Source organism: Crinia signifera, chromosome 2 (assembly GCF_055691185.1).
Source record: "Crinia signifera chromosome 2, ASM5569118v1, whole genome shotgun sequence".
Lineage (NCBI taxonomy): Eukaryota > Metazoa > Chordata > Amphibia > Anura > Myobatrachidae > Crinia > Crinia signifera.
In genome coordinates this window covers 334,869,430-334,890,557 of record NC_139218.1, presented here as the reverse complement: position 1 = coordinate 334,890,557, position 21,128 = coordinate 334,869,430, and the positions used below count along the sequence as shown (strand labels likewise).

Sequence of the window (21,128 nt, the reverse complement as noted above, 5' to 3'; positions counted from 1 at the left end):
TAATAAATAATATTCTGGTAATATCTACACTTTGCTTCCGAAGCAATCTGTATAATGGGATATGCTGTGTACTAGGCAGGTTTCTTCACCATGTCACTGCTTGTCAGCATTTGACTGTGTACTGGCCTCATAATATTTGATACTTTGTCTGGTATGTGTGGACTGCTGGCATGGGCCAGTGATATTTACTAACCCTTCTCCCCCCATAGCCTGACACTTTTGTGCCTTGCTTTGTTTATGCTATTCTGGGGAAACTAGACTGACCTGTTTGCTGATGTTTATATCAACAGACATACTTTGCGAACCTATTGTATAAGTATATGTACTAACTACAAATGGTTTGTTTGCGGTTTCCTCCGTAGCGGGTTTATTCTATGAAATCAATATATTTTCTTTTCAACTTCTCTATCCAACATGTCCATGTTAAGGTGCATAAACACTGGTCGTTTTTGCCAAGTGTGTATACAGAGTGAAAATTGCTATCTGGAAAATCGTGCAGTGCATACACACTGAGCAATTTTTACAGTAGGAGACACTGTAAAGTGGTTCACTCACCTGGTAAAACAGGCCATCGGACGGCGATGTGGTAGCATGCATTATTGCAAGACCGATCATGGCCCAGCCATACACATTAGAACATTTTGAATTCAAAAGTAGCTCAAAGTGGGGGAAAATGAGCTACTCTGAATTCCAAATCGCCTAGTGTGAATGGGCCTTTAGGGCAGAATTTTACTTTTACCTCTTTCACATAGCGGCAGCCGAATAACCTGCCAATTATCTGGCTTTTGAAGCTCCGGTTTATTTGGTCGCCACTGTCAGACCCGTCTTCACACAGGAGAGCAAATCTCTGGGCCTAAAATTTGATCCTGGAGATCTGCTTTATTGCACAGGTTTTTCGCCTGTGTGAAAGGGTCAACCCGGATCTTAAACTCTGGGTCTCTGACCCTGGTCATTTGCAGGGTCTGAGACCTAGAGTTTAAGATCAGGATCGATCTTTTCACACAGAAAATTTACCCGTGTATTTCATGTAATTCCCGGATAAAACTGCTTCACCCGGTAATTGCATTTTCTGTGTGAAAGGGGTATGTATATGTGACACTTTGAAAAGCCACCGCATCTTCTGCAGTTTTGGACCTAAGTTTAAATTGGCAATTCTAGTCCATACAAACAATACAAATGTTGTATTTCATGTAATTACCCTTTGATTTCCAGCAGTCAAAGCCACTGAAGATAGGGCGGCTTTTAAAGGCACATTTTAGTAAATGTCAGTCACTTCATTGGTTACCTGTATTCTACCATATTCAATACAAAATTCTTTTACTTACACACAAAGCCATAAACCAAACTACACCAACATACATATCCTCTCTTATCTCAAAATATCATCCAACACGACCTCTACGCTCCTCCCAAGATCTGCGTCTCTCATCCACACTCATTACCCGCTCCCATTACCGACTGCAGGACTTTCTTCGGGCTGCACCCACTCTGTGGAATCCCCTCCCAAGCACAATAAGACTCTCCTCCAGTCTCCAAACCTATAAGCTTTCCCTGAAGACTCATCTCTTCAGGCAAGCTTATCAAATTCCAGAACCAGTCATAGAACCTTGCGTTCTGGTGGAATCGATGCAATAGAGAATACAGTATCTATCCTTATGTATCAATGCCTATTTCCCTATAGATTGTAAGCTTGCGAGCAGGGCCCTCCTACATTTTGACTGTCTGTAAATACCCTGTTTTGTTGTTTCACTGTCTGCTATTGTAAAGCTCAACGGAATATGCTGCGCTATATAAGAAACTGATAATAAATAAATGTAACTAGATCCAGTCCAGAAAAGTCTTATATTTTTAGGAAAATTTCATCCTAATATGTAAAACTTGTGCTGTGGATATTATTGAAAAAGAATGGGGTCTATTTGATTCCGGACACCATGCATAGCATCAGGGTAGCGCAAACAGTAGCATGGCAGGCAGTTACGTCTGATAACGGCAGAATTGACTTAAAAGCGTAAGCGCACTGAATTGAATAGCTCCATGTCAAACTTCCTGGCGCTATTCACTGCGAGCTGAATTGAATTGAGCCTAATGATTGTTAATGAGATTATTTAGCACTTGTACTACAGTATATAATTGGTTTTATGATTATAACTCTCATACAGTGTTCTAACTGGTTGGTTTTCTTTATTAGGTGGCGTCTAAAGGAGCTGGTTTGAATCCTAATGCAAAAGTATGGCAGGAAATCCCGCAAGGAAACACTGACGTTTCTCAAGCAGTCAATGGCACAGAAGAGTCTTGGGATGAGGCAGCTGCCACAGCAGAAACCCACATAGAAGGTTAGTCTTAAGATTTTTTTTTTCTTCTACAATCCCCATGGCAGCCCTGACACTGGGATATCTTCCCTCCTCTTGAGTTTAGACAGGATTGATTTTCAGGGACCGCCCACCTTGGGTATAATAGCCTCCTCCTCCTCCCTCTCCTCTGTGTCTTTTCTTTCTGTCTCCGTTTAGTTAGACAGTGCAGGGGCTTTAAGTTTCTTTGAATCAGGATTACCTCGTTTACAGTATGTGAGGAGTGTGGTCGGAAGATTTCTGCCTCACATGCTATTTACCAGCTTTTATAAACATGACATATAAACCATTTTGCACATGAACTCAGTGACCAGATCACACATGCACCTGTTAGTCTGGTCAGCAGATAGTTATGTACACGGTCATGTGCAAACCAGACCTCAGGGTGTACCTGGAAAAGAACACTTCCTAAAGAATTTTGCCCGTCTCATATACGCTGACAGTTTGTTGCTGCATTTTGCAGAACCGGTGCTGTACTGTTTCTAGCCGTCGCAGCTGTAGCAGGGCTTTTTTGAACTGGGATGTACTTCAAAGCCTCAATGGGCCTGATTCAGTGATGTGCTCATGTGTAATGCATGCTCCAAAACAAAAAATCTGCGCAAAGGATTAGTTCATGTACAATGGTGGTCGCATTGGCATGTTAGAGGCGGCGACTGCATATTTTTGCAGATGCGAATCAGTGAGAAATCACAGCAAGACACCACTGGGATAGCCTCGCAGTTTCCACACAAGTGCACTGATTTTGTTTTCTTTATCACATTAATTAGTATTAAAGGTATTTTGTTTCCTAGCACGGCGCCCATTGCATCGCATACCATAAGGCATAAGATGGTATGCGATGTTACGCGATGGCAGCCGATGTTATACAATTTTAAATTGTATACCATCGCATTGTATGGCATATACAATGGTATACGATTTAAAATTGTATAAGCACCCTAATGGGTGGTTTCAACGTTAAATGTGCCCCCTATAAGATAATTAATTGTATAAGCACCGTAATGGGTGCTTACAATGTTAAAAGCACCCCCACGCCAACCCGAAGCGTGGCGAGTACGGCGGTACGCGTCCTCCAACCTTTTCATACCCCCACTACCCACGTCGGCGTGGAGTTGATTTTAAATATTGTGGCGAGCTACCGAGCCTGAAGCGTGGCGAGCTGACGCGGAATACATGTAAAGTAATACTCGGGGCTCGCTGCGCTCGCCGCACTATATAAAATCAACTCCATGCCGACGTGGATAGTGGGGGTATGAAACGGTTGGAGGACGCGTACCGCTGCCCCTCGTGGGATCACTGCGCTCGCCACGCTTCGGGTTGCCGTTGATAGTGGGGGTGCATTTAACATTGTAAGCACCCATTAGGGTGCTTATACAATTAAAAATGGGGCTTATAAAATTTAAAATCACATTGCATGCGGGCATATGGCATGCGATGCCATACAACTTCATATTGTGGGTGCCGTGCTAGGAAACAAGTACCGTATTAAACAAGTGCCAATTATTGCCAATACTGCAAAGCAATCCAACTTATATTTAAAAATACAGACTGAAGAAAGACAGTCACTCACAAGCCTGGTACTCTGAGTGGTATGTGACTCGATCAACCACAACCTGCTTACTGTGTCTGGGAGCAGCTCTGGTACTTGCAGTATGTTTTGATGTTGATCAGTTTCTGCTAATGTAAGCAGGACGTCGCAGACGGCGTCATTACTTTTGATGTGCCCGGCCGCTGATGTTACTGGTGAGAGCTGAAGCTCCCCGCTTAATGTGAATAGATCTCATGCACATGGCATCATTTCACGTCACAGTGGCACGGCATGGGCAAACTGTGTTTTAGCAGGGCTCATGTTGCCCTTTGGAAACAAACTATCATTACACAGGCCTCACAAGCACTTTCAGGTTTATTTGTGTGTCTTTTGGTGTCTGGCACAAAGTCCTTAACAGCTTTTTGATCTGGCCGAATGGTGTTTAAGTTAGTGTACCTGAGTACTTCTATAGAACCATTTTACCATGCACTGATTCTTCAGAACACTGCTGGGATTATTGAAGTTACTGCAGGGCAGTCACTTGATACTGTGCATTGTGATATTTGATTTAGATTGTTTAGACTACCAACATTAAAGGATATTTACTAGGCATATAATGCACAATAGTAACTGTTGTGTCTACCAGCCCTTAAAATAGTTATCCAATCCATTAAAGAGAGACTCAAACTACATGGCATTATGGAAAGCTGGAAATTGACGGCAGATAAGAACCACTTGCCCATCAATATAACCTTGTGGAGTGGTGCCGCGCCATTTTACAGGTTTTTAATCTTCCTAAAAATAGGTATATCTTTGTTTCCATAACTAAGATTTGTCAGCAGAACAGTAACCTCCTGGCTATTTGAATCTGCCCCCGAAGCATCCTGGTAAGGTTTCCTTTTTCAGTCTATCGGTTCAATCTGTAGAAGTTGTTAGCCACCTACAACTATGTGCAATCCGGTATAGCCAAACTTAGAGCCCCTGGCAGAAGAGCTGCATGAGGCCAATCCTAGGAGCTGGGATAGCGACACATGAGTACAATCTCTTGCCTTTGATCAGACAATGTCATTGTTGTTCCAGAATATATAGATAACATTTGCATTTTAGCAGATCAAAAAAAAAAGGGTATGTATGAGTTTCTCTTATGCTAGAAAAATCTTGACTACTGCCAGACCTATACCAAAGGTAAAACTATATTGGGAATTACTCACTTATAAATGCTTGCTTAATTTTACATTAGAAGATTTGGTTATACCGTGCAACTCCGCTGCCCTTGTAAGCTACCTTATCTGAAATAAAGATCAGTTGTTACAACCATTCCCATTCTTGTTTTCCTAAAGGCACTCTTGAAGGTCTGAGTGAGACTTGTAAACCATTTGAAGTAATGTATTCCCCCTCGTGTGAAGTAAGCAGCGGAAGTAGTATTCATTTAGAGGAAGCAGCAGCAAATGGAATGGAATTATTAGTACAAGACAAACTTGGATATCAAATGTTCGAGGTTTCAGGTGAGTCAGTGATAAGTTGTTTCTGTGAGGCACAACTCAGTGGATGCAATGAGGGTATTTACTATCAAGTATTCTACTCCCTCCCCTTCACTCGCTGGTTCCCTTCGGCGAGGTGGAAATGGCGAGTATGGCCATTTAAACAGGACGGCTCGCCACAAAATACAGCGGACTTGCTACATTTGCGGCGAACCTCGCTGTTTAAGGAGATCCTTGCGTCCTATCACTGCTAGGATTTCTCCTTTACATTGAATACGGCGAGGGATTACCAGGTGGTTTGACAGCGAAGATGTCTTGTTTTTTTCAGTAAGGAAAAGCCATCCTTACCGTACAAACCCCCTCGCCGGCCCGCATTTAATACCTCCCTATATGTTGAGCTTTGTACATAAGTAGGTCTATAGTGGCTATGGGAGGTATCTAAATAACTGCCTTGAGTTGGCCCTGCCTCTCAGAGTTACCAGTGTGTTCTTATGTAGACATATCATCTGTATCCCCCTCCAAACTAGGAATGCAGATTGCAACAACAAAATATGGAATATAAAATCAGGCGCTCCGTATCGTAGCAAGGTGCAGTATCACTCTATCAAAGATTTCACTCGAAAAATAAATGCCATATCATAGTGAAGTACATAAAACACCTAAAAAAACCCCCCATAAAAGCATAAAGTGCACTATGATATATGTGAAGTGCACAAATCACACAAAGTGCACTGTATACTCCGTATAAAAGTGCACTGTATACTCCGTATAAATGCATCACATAGACATAGAACCAGTATCAGTGGTGGGAAATTACCAACTCATTCTGAACTGGTTTTATTCAGTTCTAAAAAGGCATAGACATATGCCCAGTTCCTGATCATCCCATTAGGTTTAGCCCAGGGTATAGCTTCTGGTTTTAGGCTCCGCTCCTCCACCATCCTTCTGGTTTAGTGCAGAGTTAATCGACTGAAGGATCCCAGCTGCTGCGTGTGATGTCTGGAATTCCCTTGTTTCAGGTCTCTCCTCTGCGCTTCCTGGTCCTGCCTTTGAGTTGATTCTTCGAATACCCTCCCTGCAGTGTCTAAACCTCCCACAGCTTGTCTCCCCCCTTGCGGCTGCAGTCCTGGAGCAACTCTGAGGCAGGAGCAGTTTAGTTTTACTGTTCTCTTTGCCAAAGCTAGTACAAGTTTGGTTTTATCTTATTGCTATCCAAAGTTTTTGAGATCCGAACATAATGGAGTAAATACGGTACTTGTGAGTTATCTGGGCGTCCGATTTCTAAATCGGGTCGGATCGGGCGCATCGCATCGCATGCGACCATCGGATGCGATGCGATGCCCCGATTTTTCCATAGGAATCAATGTTAAAATGGACTGAGTCCATTTTAACATGGAATTCAATGGGAAAAAGGGGTTCTTTTCATACCCCTACTATCCAAGTGGGCATGGCGTTGGATATAAACCTGTGGCGAGCCACCGAGCCCGAAGCGTGGCGAGCGGACACGGAATACCGTCCCCTCGCGGGGCTCGCTTCGCTCGCCACGCTTCGGGCTCGCCACAGGTTTATATCCAACTCCATGCCCACTTGGATAGTAGGGGTATGAAAAGGACCCCTTTTTCCCATTGAATTCCATGTTAAAATGGACTCAGTCCATTTTAACATTGATTCCTATGGAAAAATCGGGTCATCGCATCCGATGGTCGCATGCGATGCGATGCGATATCGCATCGCATCTGATTGTATGCCTTAACTTAAGGCATACAATCAAAAAATCGGCAGCCCAGATAACTCACAAGTACCGTAAATACAAACCAGCACATCTGTAATATTTCATGGCTCTGCTTTCCACAGGTTTTATAGAATTAGTATTTCAAAAGTCTGCCAAAGACTTAGAGGGTTTTGCAGAAAGTCATAAAAGTTGAAATACTGAATGTCACCAGTAAGATTGTGATATATATAATTATTTTTTTTTAATCATCTTAATTCTGTTCATCTTTTCTAAAGGTGAAGGCACTTCACCCATTCCACAAGCTGTTTCTGCAGAAGATCTTAAGGATTGTTTGAAAAAACAACTAGAATTCTGCTTTTCACGGTATGTTTAGAAACTTAGGTATGTTACTCTGTGGTTAATCAGCTAGTTGGTAGTATTTAATCTATACAAACAATGCTAACAAAAAATGACACTACTACATGCCATTTAAGGACAATGAAAAAGCATTCACGGAGACAAAGGGATTCAGAGGGAAAACTTCCATTGTGCTATTCCAGAATCGCACATCATGTCCATCACTTTGAACTGAATTCTTCCACAAACCTGTATATAGGGCAAATTCCATACTATTGCTTAAAATTTAGTGTTGATGTCTGGTAATCACCTATAAGGTATAGCCTAGCCCGTGTCGACCTAATGTCCCTGTTGACCTAGTGACATATACTGTCCGTACACACAGCCTGAGCCAGGCCATATGTTTTTCTGATTCCGCTAGAAACCGCCTACTGACTGACCTGACATTGATACAGTGTGTACCTGGCTTTAGAGGTTTCAGTTGTTGGATATTGTCACCCACTATTACATATAAATATTCCTATACTGTGTAGTTGAACATCAGCATACGTTTATTAACAAGAGCTTGTTCAAATTCATTTAGAGCAGCAGGAATGTTAAATGTATTGATCTGCATAGCTTTTGTAATACAGAAGTGCTACGGAAGTTGTAGTATTTATGTATTAAATTACAACGTTGAAAATTGCGTTTCTCGATTGCTTCAACTAAACCTTTTACACATTGTGCTTTTCAAGTGGCAAGTTTGTTAATTGTATTGTTTTGATGCAGAGAGAACCTGTCAAAAGATCTTTATTTGATGTCCCAAATGGATAGTGACCAGTTTATACCTATATGGACAATTGCAAACATGGAAGGCATAAAGAAACTAACCACTGATCTGGATCTTATAGTTGAAGTTCTCCGCTGTAAGTTGACGTAATTAACTTTTTATTCTTGTGCAAAAATACCTGTCAGTTTGTCACCATGCAGTGTTTGTGTAATAATAATAATTATTATTATAATTTTATTTATAAGGCGCCACAAGTGTTTAGCAGCGCTGTACAAATTAGCAGTACAGGGAGACAAAACTTGTTAACATTATAGTAAATAAATAACAAAAATATTTAAATTCAATACACATTACAGCTTAAATGTAAGTAGTGAAAACTTGATCCACAAACTACTAGGGGCTAGTGACCAAAGATGGAGATGAGTATGTGGACGAAGATGGCCAGTGAGTGTTTGAGTATGAAAAAGCTGTGAGTGAAGGGAAGAGGGCCCTGCTCTGGGGAGTTTACAATCTAGTAGGAAGGGGAGACAGACAGATTACATGAGGTGCAAGCAAGTGGGAGGTGGCTTGATAGCAGAATGTAAGCAGGCAGAGATGGTGAAGGCAAGGGGTTGGAGGACCAGCCTCAGGACTAGATTATGTAGCAGAAGGGTACGCTTTGAGGAATAGGTGAGTTTCCAGTGCCTGTTTGAAGCTTTTCAAGGTTGGGGAGAGTCTAATAGAACAAGGGAGTGCTTTCCACTGAAGGGGTGCAGCACGGGCAAAGTCCTGATCTCTACCGTGGGAAGCAGTGATCAGTGTGGAGGAGAGATGAGTCAGGGCATGGGGTTGTATGAATGTATATATTAGGAGCAATGGAATTAGGGATGGTCCTGTATGTGAGGGTGAGGTGCTTGAAGAGGATTCTGTAGGGGAATGGGAGCCAGTGCAGATTTTGTTGAAGGGGGAGTGGCAGAAGTGGAGCGGCGGGAGAGGAAGAAAAGCCTGGCTACAGAGTTGGACAGATTGTAAAGAAGCCAATAGGCAGCGAGAGAGGCCAGTAAGGAGAACACTGCAGTAGTCAAGCCGTGGGATGACCAGTGAGTGTGTAATCAGTTTAGTTGCACTTTGGGAGAGAAAAGGCCTGATGCGAGCAATGTTGCGTAAATAAAACTGACCGGAATGGGCCAGAGCTCGGATGTGGGGTGCAAAGGAGATGGAGGAGTCAAGTGACACCCCAGCAGCAGAGTTGGGCAAAGGGGGTGATGACTGTTAACCAGGGCTGTGGAGTCGGTAGATAAATGGTCCGACTCCGACTACTCGTACATCTGCCTCCGACTCCTCTATTAATATGCGAATGTATTTGATACATTCCTTGAAGGAAAGAAAGGCAACATACATATTACTACAGAAACTGGAGGCTGGGAAGCCAACAGTCTACTGTATTGAACAGTTTAAGCAAAGGACAAACACAATGTTTGTCTGCTGGTTTGCTTGCTCGTCACCGTTCAATTCACGGACACAAGGAACGATTTCTTTACCGAATCGTTACTGGCGACGAAAATTGGTGCCTGTACATCAATATGAACCAGCGTAAGGAATGGCTTAGCCAAGGTAAACAAACGACCCCGCGCATGAAACAAGATCTTCATCCGCGTAAAAAGATGTTGTGCGTATGGTGGGAGAGCCTGGTTGAATGAATTTTTCGAGTCTACACCAGGTGATTTCTACCAACGAGGTATTGAAAACCTTATTGAACGTTGGAAATAAGTTGTAAACTACAAGGGAGAATACATTTAGAAGTATTGGTGCTCCGAATTGTGCGTTGGGTGCCGTATAGTGAAGCACATGAAAAGCATGCTTTTTCAAGGTCACTTAACGTGTTCTTTTTGCGGTTACGTGAGGCACTGCATGCATTGGTCTTTATTCTTACAGTAGAGAAGTCATTAATTATAATTTTCGGAGTTGGCGTTCGGTGCATTGTTTGCCGACTCCGACCCCAGGTACTCGAAATTTACTCCGACTACACAGCCCTGCTGTTAACAGTGATGGATATATTAGTAGGGGGTGTAACTCTAGGTGGAGGAAATATGAGTTCAGTTTTGTCCATATTGAGCTTCAGAGAGCGCTCAGACCTCCAGGAGGAGATTGCAGAGAGGCAGTTGGAAACCTTAGAGAGAACAGTGGGGGACAGGTAGAGTTGTGTCATCAGCATAAAGGTGGTATTAGAGGCCAAATGAGTTAATGAGTGCAACCAGGGAAGAGATGTACTGGGAGAACAGAAGGGGGCCAAGGATGGAACCCTGAGGGACACAGACAGGAAAAGGATGGAAGGTGGTGCCAGTGGCAGAGACTGGGAAGGAACGGTTGGTGGGGTAAGAGGTAAACCAGTCAAGGACAGTGCCAGAGAATGTTTTGGAGTGTGTGAAGGAGGAGAGGGTGATCCACAGTGTCCAAGGCAGCAGAGCGGTCCAGAAGGATAATCAGAGAGAATTGGCCCCTGGATTTGGCTGAGAGCAGGTCATTGGTGACTTTCACCAGGGAAATCTCAGTCTTGTGTATTTTCTATGGCATGTGAATGCCCAACGCCTACTTCAGTCATTTGTAATTAAATACCAGTTTTCAATATTATCTTGTAAATTGTTCAAGTTTAAAAGTGCAATTGTAGTCCTGATTTTTAGGTCTATTTATCCTTGTTAGTTATTAGAACATTGTTTAACTTTTGATTTCTCAGATTAAATGATTACTTTAGGTGACCCTGTTCTGTAGGTGACCCTTTTCCAACATGCTATGACCAAACAAAGTTGTTGTTTTTTTTTTTTTGTTTCTTTTCTTAGCTACTCCTATGGTTCAAGTTGATGAGAAAGGAGAGAAAGTAAGACCAAACCATAAACGATGTATTATTATTCTGCGTGAAATCCCGGAAACAACTCCTGTAGAGGTACAGTAATTTCCATATTTCAATTCTCCTTTTTATTGGTAAAGTTTGTTCTTTGATTTACAAGCCATTTATTGAAGGGTAGAATATTAGACTTCTGGGATAATGCTTAAAAGTATTAAAAACAAACCAAAAATACAGAGAAGTAAATGTATCTGCTTGTTGGCATTGGTGATCGTGCAACAGGGGTCAGACACATGCAGTATTAGTTCCCAAGGAAGTCAGTGTGACTGGAACGTTACTGTACATCAGCAAAACAAAAGTATGTTGAGCAGCTTTTTTTTTTTTTTTTTTAGCTGAAAATGTCTGAAGCTGGATGTTACTAGGTCTGATTACTTTGCTCTATGGCACCTGTGCGTATATCTGTGTGCATGTGTCTGAGTCTCTGATGTTGTATATGAAGTTCTACAATGTAGCAGCCGCAGCTTTTTCCCAATACAAAATCTGTTCTGCTCCATATACAGACTCAGTTACACACAATATATAATTGCCGCATATAAATATGAATCGGCACAATCTCCTTGTGCGTCTTAGTAGCATTGCATGGCGATTAAGATGCTTTTTCTGCAAAAAGACTCTCCATGCTAGCAGTAGCATGGGAACTGGCAGCTTACACCACACATCTCAAGCGGGCTGAAAACGGGGCCCTATTGAATGTATGAGGACACCTCTGTATATGTAATTGGTAAGACAAATATAAAGTTCACTTTCATCACTATAGAAGTGGGATATTTCTTCGGTTTCTCCCCATCTCCCTTCAGCAAGTTTTGATATGCGAGGCCCACTATTAACATTGGTTTTTAGCAGACCAAATGTGCGAATAGCGTTAAACCCTAAAACTTTTGTATTTGTTGAACAAATTTTTATACATTCTGAAACCTATTGAACATTAATTTCTACCAATTTTCTTAATATTTTTGCTTTCTTTACTGCTGTTCCATTTTAATTGTTGAATTTAGTATTTACTTTCTCGCTTAATTTGAGTGAACGGTTATACAGAATGTGGCCCGGTGATGAAGAACTTGCGCCTTGAGGAATTAAGGTCAACATTCATTTACATAAGCAATTTATTTTGTTTCATTTGTACAATTTTCGACGTACACTTACACCTCAGGAACCAGCAGTGGTAACACAGTTCTGATTCCTGACCGTGAAAGGATATCATTTGTGATCTGCTTAGACAATGAATGTAGGGCCTACCCTGTGATTGCAAGATTATGAGATCTGAGGGCCACCATACTCCTGTTCAGTAATGATTTGTGTGTGCTAATAGTTTTACTTTCCTGCTCATTTGCTGTGAACTAATGACTGTGTTGGTTTTTAATGCATTTATTTTTGCATTAGACAGTTATTGCCTCCATAACATTTATTGGATGAATTTAAGTACCCAATGGTGATTATACCCCACTTCCTCCCTCCCCAGACAGCTTCCTCTTACGTAATCAATAATAAACGCATAATGCTGGTACTTAAATGTTGCCTAACAGACATTCTATTTTGTATTTTAGGAGGTGAAAGCACTTTTTGACAATGAAAATTGCCCCAAAGTAATAAGCTGTGAGTTTGCTCACAATAACAACTGGTATGTTACATTCCAGTCTGACACTGATGCACAACAGGTGAGCCTATCCGGTTTTTGGGGTTGATAGTAAGCCTGCTTTACCCAGATACCTGGTTTATTTGTAGGCATTTAGGACATGATGTATTTCATATGGAAATGCTTCAGGAGTGTGACAGAAAGGAAGAAGTTGAAGACGGTTGTTTGAATGTTGTCTCACAAGAACCACTTGGCAGTAATCCCACTTCATAACATTAGTCAGATTCTTATCTAATCAAAGTTGTTGATCACAAGGATCAATAGCTTGCATTCAGCAGAACAGATCTAAATAAAACATTTTATTAATGTATGGCAAGAACATTTATTTTTCACTTGCGTTTATATGCTGGCAGCATAATACATTCTGTTTTAGAAAGCATTCTTCATGTTGAATAAGTCTTAATTGTCTAAATTCTCACACACAAACACTAATAACCGGCAGCATATTTCTGGTCTATGAGCGAAAACATGGAGTTAAAACACTTTCCATCCTGTGTCCTTTTTAAATTCGTTAATGTTGGGCAACCTTTTAGCCTAATTTTGGCTGCACTGCCAACCAACTGCTATTCGCTGCATTGGAACACTGTCATTTTGACTTTAATTACATTGGGCATTGTTTACCGGCAGAGCCGACGATAGGCAAGTTTTTACTGGTCGTCTTGATGTGCACCTGGCCTAATGGTGCCCATCCATTAATCCAAGATATCGCATGTAGCATATCATATTCGACCCCAGCAAGTGCTGCTGGATCCGATAGATTTTCAGTTCAGCACTTAAGATCTCTGGATCTGATCCAATGCGCATGGACGTTGGATCGGAGTCGGAGGTTAGGCACATACGATTTGTGCACTTTTCACCCGAATTCCCGGCCTAATGCGTTGGACTTTGGTGAAAAGTAGGCAAGTTTTAGAAGTGCACAGGCACCCTAACTTCTATCTCTCTCCAATGTTGCCTTATTTGTCCGTAACAACCAGAGATATGGAGAGATAATCTGAACTTTTTGCTTTCTTTATATATTGGTGTTCCATTTTAATTGTTTAATTTAGTATTTACTTTATCGCTTAATTTGAGTGAACGGTGGCCCGGTGATGAAGAACTTGCGCCTTGAGGAAATAAGGTCAACATTCATTCACATAAGCAATTTATTTTGTTTCATTTGTACAATTTTTGACGTACACTTACACCTCAGGAACCAGCAGTGGTAACACAGTTCTGATTCCTGACCGTGAAAGGATATCATTTGTGATCTGCTTAGACAATGAATGTATGGCCTACCCTATGATTGCAAGATTATGAGATCTGAGGGCCACCATACTACTGTTCAGTAATGATTTGTGTGTGCTAGTTTTATATTGTGTATTTATTGTCCAGCATTTTTGATTTTCTTGTAGGCATTCAGATATCTAAGGGAAGAAGTTAAAACATTTCAGGACAAGCCAATAATGGTAAGTTAAAATATCACTTCTTTGAAAGTCTGTCTCCTCTCCTGTTTAATTCACCCTGATGACTGCAAGCCTTAATGCAGTATTTCATATGAGGGGGCTATGTTTGCCTTGGTTATCATTGTGTTAAGTTGACCATACCCTATTGTGATTTGGTCACTTTTCACCTCATTCCGACAGATCCGGCTGAGAAAGCTGCATGTCGAACCTCTACTTCACACAGCCTCCCAGCCTCGTATGCAAAAGGACGCATACAATAGATTATGTTTATATTCTATTTACAATAAAATCATAGTCCACTGGTTGGTGCTAAGGATTTGTTGAGTCGCCTTATTTTCCATAAACATAATGTAGTAGAGCTGCTCATATCAACATAATATTCAATTAATCCAGTGCTCCTGAAATACAAAAATCTTACTTTTTCATTCATGCCAATGGTGGTCACTGGGACAGTGGGGTGTGGGTGGAGCTTCAGCTACAGGCACCAAGTAGAATAGAGTTCTTCAAGTGCAGCCCAGGCTCCTCCTCCTCCACGCCCCTACAGGCTTCAGTTGTTTCTTGGTGCCTCAAGGCACAGGTACCATGGGACAGGGCTCCGTGCTCTGTCTGAAATCTTTAATTTTTTTTTTTTTTTTTTTACACGGAGACAGCGTTACGCTGCTCCCCTGTGGCTGGCAGCGGCGCGCTGACTTTCATAGCCAGACCCGCCGCTCTCCTCATGACACGGAGGACGCCGCGCTCCACCACAGGTAAGCGGGCCCTCCATGTGAGGTGACGCGCGCACCATTTTATGTGCGCACCGCTAGCGGTCGAGTCACCGGGCGGGGTGCAGCCCGGGTGACCCTGGCAGTGGCACCCAGTCTTCTCTGCGCGGCCACTAGACCACCAGGGAGCCGTACTGTGGAGCGCCATTTTTTGTTAATGGCGCAGGGCACTGATGGTTCCAGGGGAGGCGGGGCCTTGATCCACAGCTCCCCGCCTCCACGCTCAGAGCGACATAACGCTGTTTTCCCGCCTGAGCTTAGCTTCCCCACGCCCCAGCAGCGTACTGAAGACGCCATTACGCGGGACTACACTGTGGGAGAAGTGCACCGGAATCCCTGCTCCTCTACACGCTACAGGAACAGGTTTTTTCTGCAGCCCTCTGTACCTCAGTATTTGGCTGAGTGTCAGAGAGTATAGTGTCTTTTCTACTGTCATCCATCTGTATACCTTTATAGTTTCAGAGGGTGTTACTGTCCACTGTATTATTGTAACCAGTGCACACGGGGCCTGTCTGTGTTAAAATGTCACAGAAACACCCCAAAGCAAAGCCAGCTAGGGATTCACCTAAGCTGCATGCTTATACATGCACTAACTGTAAGGAGAATTATTCCTCCATACAGGAGCAAGCTGGTTTGTGTGAACGCTGTTCTGCACAGGACTCCCTGGGGGGCCCCTCAGTCCCAACAGAACCCAGTTGGGCTTCCACTCTCTCAGCAGCCATGAAGGAGTTAGCTACTCAGTTAGCTGCAAACAGAGAGTCTGCTGCGCAGCCATTGCCAGCTCAGCCTGCTGTTGCTGCATCAGAGCCGGCCTGGGTACAGGGTTTATCCTCCTCTGTTCAGGATTTAGTCCAGGTGTCTGCTTCTCTGCAATCTGCATTGAGGGCTCCACCTAAACGCAAAGCACAAGCTCCTTTAGCTTCTAATCAAACAGATGCTGAGGGTGACTTGGATGACCAGGTGCTGGTCGACACGGACGATGATGCTGACATAGATGATGTTGACATAGATGAACCTGATAAGGAGGAAAGAATGACCCAGTCCAGAGTAGACTCCTTAGTTAAGGCTGTTAGGATGTCTCTCAATATACAGGACACCCAGGTCACAACACCTGACACACTTCTTTTTAAAAAGAAAAAGAAGGAGTTGGCTCTTTTTCCCTCAAATTCAGACTTAAATGAGGTCTTATCTGAAGCGTGGCAACACCCTAACAAAAAGTTTTTAGTGTCCAAACGCCTGATTTCCTTCTTCCCGTTCGCTCCAGCGGACCGTAAGAAATGGGAGGAACCTCCACAGGTTGATGCTCACGTAGCCCGCCTAGTTAAGGCTACTACCCTTCCCATTCCTACAGTGGCCTCTCTTAAGGATCCTACTGATAGGAAGATTGAACACTGCCTAAAATCAGTGTTCTCCAATGCTGGCGTGTCAGCAAGACCAGCTATGGCCTCAGCCTGGGTAGCAAAGGCAATTGCAACTTGGGCTGACTCCCTACAGGAGCAGATTTCCTCAGGCACACGTCGCTCTGAATTGTTATCAACGGTGGACCTCATTAGGGAAGGGGCCACATACCTGGAAGAGGCAGCGATAGATGCAGCTGCCCTCTCCTCAAAAATTTCAGCTTCTTCAATTGCTGCCCGGCGTGCACTGTGGCTGCGTACTTGGAACGCAGATTCTGATTCCAAAAAGGCATTGGAGGCCCTTCCATTCTCAGGGGATGTTCTGTTCGGCTCCGAGCTGGACAAGATTGTAGCCACCATTGCAACGTCCAAAACAGCTTTTCTGCCTTCGGCACCGGCTAGGCCTAGATCTCAGTCCTTTCGGACCTTCCGTCCACAGGGGAGGCCCAGGGGTCAGCCTTCATCAAGGGCGCAGGCCCCCACAAGGCGTCCATCCGCTCCCAAGACCAAACAGTCCTGGGCGGGTCGCCGTCAGGCCCCAAAACAGGCCGACAAGCCCTCAGCATGAGGATCAGGCGGCCCACCAACCACATCAGGTGGGCGGTCGCCTGTTGTCATTTGCCGGGGTTTGGCAGGCCACTACCACCGACAGGTGGGTAAACACCATAGTGGCCCAGGGTTACTCCCTCTCCTTTCAGGGGCGTCCGCCTTCTCGGTTTTTCACAACAAGCATGCCCCGGGAGAAGGACAGAGCGGCTGCTCTGACCAGCTCCATTCACACCCTGCTGGCAGCAGGGGTCATAGTACCTGTCCCACTTTCTCAGCGAGGAGCAGGTTTCTACTCAAGCCTGTTCCTGGTGACAAAGCCGGACGGGTCATACCGGCCCATCCTCAACCTGAAGGGCCTGAACAAACATCTCTGTATTCCCAAGTTCAGGATGGAGTCCCTCAGGTCTATCCTGCAATCTCTGGAACCGGGGGACTTCATGGCATCCCTGGACATCCAGGATGCCTACCTCCATGTGCCAATTCGATCGGACAGCCAGTGCTACCTCAGGTTTGCAGTCAAAGGCAACCACTACCAGTTCATAGCCCTCCCCTTCGGGCTGTCGACCGCGCCACGAATCTTTACAAAGATTATGGCCACCATGGCGGCGGCCCTAAGGGCCCAGGGCGTTCGTCTACTACCATATCTAGACGACCTCTTGATACTGGCTCAATCCGCACAGACACTCCAGATGCATCTGGAGCTAACGGTTTCCCTCCTGCAGACCCACGGCTGGCTCATAAATTGGAAAAAATCCTCAACAACCCCATCACAGCAGATGGTGCATCTAGGAGCCTTGATAGACACAAAAACTCTCAGGGTTTACCTGCCGGAGGACAAGTGGATACTCCTCAGAGACCTCCTGAAACTCTTCCTGAAGCAACAAAGGGTCTCTGTGCACCTGTGCATGAAGGTCCTAGGCAAGATGGTCTCTTGTTACGACATGGCGGAATTTGCGCAGTTCCATTCCAGGCCCCTGCAGAGGGAAATGCTGCGTCACTGGAACCGTTCCCAACCAAGCCTGAAATAGCAGACCTTTGTTCTGTCCAGGCAGACACGTCTGTCGCTCACATGGTGGCTCAGTCCTCTAAACCTTCAAAAAGGGCGCCAGTTTGTCATCCCTCAATGGGTGATGTTAACAACGGACGCCAGCCTCCGAGGGTGGGGAGCTGTTCTGGCAGAACATTCCTTCCAAGGCCGTTGGTCGAGGGAGGAGGCGCTGCTCCCAATAAACATACTGGAGCTAAGAGCCATCCTGCTAGCCCTCAAGTCAGCAGGCCCTCTGATTCACTCCAAACCGGTGAAGATTCAATCAGACAATGCCACTGCGGTGGCATACGTCAACCACCAGGGGGGGACCAGGAGCCTAGCAGCCATGAGGGAGGTAACATCAATTCTGCAATGGGCAGAACATCACCTGTTAGCTTTGTCAGCGGTACACATACCAGGCGTTCAGAACTGGGAGGCCGATTTTCTGAGCCGCCAGGAGGTACAGTCAGGCGAATGGGGGCTCCACGAGGATGTGTTCCAGGAACTAGTCAACAGATGGGGACTCCCGCAAATAGACCTAATGGCCTCAAGCGTCAACAAAAAGTTACCCCGTTACGGGGCTCGCTCCAGGGACCCACAGGCATATCTGGTGGATGCCCTGTCGGCTCCATGGCCATTCTCCCTGGTCTACATTTTTCCTCCAGTGGCACTGCTACCAAGAGTCCTCAGGCGCCTCAAACAAGAAGGGACCACAGCAATCCTCCTGGCCCCAGACTGGCCCCGCAGAGCCTGGTACTCAGACCTTCGGGAGATGTCTCTGCAGCCACCTTGGAGGCTGCCAGCTCGTCCGGACTTGCTAGTACAAGGACCATGCCTTCATCCGAATCTAGGCAGACTAGCTTTGACGGCGTGGCTCTTGAAACGGAAGTTTTAAGAGAGAAGGGATTTTCATTACCGGTCATAAAAACCATGATAGCAGCAAGGAAACCTGCTTCTTCCCGGATCTACTATCGAATCTGGAATGCCTTTTTCACCTGGTGTGCGAAGAAGAACCTTCCGCCTAGGGAGTTTCGACTTTCCAGGATCCTGGCCTTCTTGCAGGCGGGCCTGGATTTGGGCCTAAGGTTGTCCTCCTTAAAGGTCCAAGTTTCCGCACTCTCTATTTTGTTTCAGCGGAAGTTAGCAAAGAAGATGGCTATACAGACCTTTTTGCAGGGCGTCCTTCACATACAGCCTCCCTTTGTACCCCCAATCCAACCTTGGGACCTCACAGTGGTGCTCTCAGCACTGCAAAGACCACCGTTTGAGCCTCTAGAATCCTCAGAGCTCAGGTGGCTAACATGGAAAACAGTGTTTCTACTGGCTATTTCTTCAGCCAGAAGAGTTTCGGACCTGTCAGCCTTGTCTAGTGCATCCCCGTATCTGGTGTTCCACCCGGACAGGGCAGTCTTAAGAACAAAAAAGGAGTTCCTACCCAAAGTTATTTCCAGTTTTCACATAAACCAGGATATCGTTGTTCCTGCTTTCCCAGTTGGAGGACTCCCCAGAGTTACGCTCTTTGGATGTTACAAGAGCTTTAAAAGTTTACGTTAACAGGACTCAATCCTTACGAAAGACAGAGGCCCTGTTCGTGCTCTATGATGCAAACAAGAGAGGCTGGCCTGCAACGAAGCAGACTTTGGCTCGATGGTTGCGGCTAACTATAAAACAGGCTTATGTATCTTCCAATAAGCCAGTTCCATCCTCTATCAGAGCCCACTCCACGCGTTCGGTAGCGGCCTCTTGGGCGGCTCATCAGGGAGCCTCTGCAGAACAGTTGTGTCGCGCGGCCACTTGGTCCTCTCCACACACCTTTCTAAAATTTTACCATTTTGACACGTTCGCCAGGGCAGATTCTGCTTTTGGACAACGCGTCATCAGTGCAGCTCAGGTGCGTTCCCTCCCGTAAAAGGGACAGCTTTGGGACGTCCCACTGTCCCAGTGACCACCATTGGCATAAATGAAAAAAGGGGATTTTGGTCCTACCTGTAAAATCCTTTTTTCTGAATCCATGGTGGACACTGGGCGCCCGCCCTCGCACACTGATCTACAGTAATGGGGGTCGGCTTACACCTTCCTGAAACTTATTCTTCCTTCGGGTTGCTGGTTTCTTTCCTGTTTCTCTTCCTTTTCCTGTACCTTGCGGGTAAGCTGTTGAACAAACTGAAGCCTGTAGGGGCGTGGAGGAGGAGGAGCCTGGGCTGCACTTGAAGAACTCTATTCTACTTGGTGCCTGTAGCTGAAGCTCCACCCACACCCCACTGTCCCAGTGTCCACCATGGATTCAGAAAAAAGGATTTTACAGGTAGGACCAAAATCCCCTTATTTTTTTACTACTTCCACTAAGGGACACTGGGGCATTAGTAAATTAATACAGATAATCCATGTGCAATTTTTATTTTCTTAATCGGATTCAGATCAGTTTGTCCTTTAAATATTTAGTGTATGCTCTTTTTGGTTATCTGGAGTTTAAAGCTTATTGTGTAGTATGTATAGCGCTTTCATTGTTTCATCGGATTGTTTCCCACAGGCTAGGATAAAAGCCATCAACACATTCTTTAATCGGATTCAGATCAGTTTGTCCTTTAAATATTTAGTGTATGCTCTTTTTGGTTATCTGGAGTTTAAAGCTTATTGTGTAGTATGTATAGCGCTTTCATTGTTACATCGGATTGTTTCCCACAGGCTAGGATAAAAGCCATCAACACATTCTTTGCAAAGAATGGATATAGAACGGTGGACTCCAGTGTGTACACTCAGCCCGTTCAGACCCAAGCACAGTTCCCCTCTCCTCTCTTTATGCAGCCTGTATATAGTCCTCATCAGCAGTATTCAATTTATAACATTGTGCCTCAAACATGGTCTCCAAACCCAGCACCTTACTTTGAAACACCACTGGTAAGTAGTTCTACATGCTGATCGGCAGCTTCTTATATTTTTCTTGTAAAAATGTGTCTACTGAAATGGTCATTTAGCCAGTTCTGTGCACACTGTCGAAGAAGATAATTGGTTTTTGAATTGCTTTTTGTACAATTTTTCCATTGGTAAGATTTGTCTAAGTACAGATGTAGCGCCTCTCGTCTAGCTGGTGGTCAGATCGCCAGCCGCTGGAAGGGAGCGCTCGCAGCAGCCTAAGCTACGTTTGAAACTACATTGTCAGCTAAGCACAACGGCTGCCTAGCGTAGTAAGCGTAGTGTCTCCGTGGCAGCCCTACGTAGTTAGCGTAGTCCCTGGGGAGCT

The 21,128-nt window shown here is 44.6% G+C and overlaps 1 protein-coding gene across 2 annotated transcripts in view; it reads left to right on the top strand.

Annotated features, from left to right (window-relative positions):
* The window catches only part of LARP4 (La ribonucleoprotein 4), a 45,166-nt gene that overhangs the window by 9,034 nt on the left and 15,004 nt on the right, over positions 1 to 21,128 (top strand). For both annotated transcript variants that reach the window (XM_083169487.1, XM_083169486.1), the window contains exons 2-9: positions 2,189 to 2,333; positions 5,217 to 5,381; positions 7,365 to 7,452; positions 8,194 to 8,330; positions 11,011 to 11,114; positions 12,620 to 12,730; positions 14,100 to 14,153; positions 20,573 to 20,785. In XM_083169487.1, the coding sequence (XP_083025613.1) occupies positions 5,261 to 5,381; positions 7,365 to 7,452; positions 8,194 to 8,330; positions 11,011 to 11,114; positions 12,620 to 12,730; positions 14,100 to 14,153; positions 20,573 to 20,785 (828 nt within the window). In that variant the 5' untranslated portion in view covers positions 2,189 to 2,333; positions 5,217 to 5,260. The remainder of the gene's footprint in view (positions 1 to 2,188; positions 2,334 to 5,216; positions 5,382 to 7,364; positions 7,453 to 8,193; positions 8,331 to 11,010; positions 11,115 to 12,619; positions 12,731 to 14,099; positions 14,154 to 20,572; positions 20,786 to 21,128) is intronic.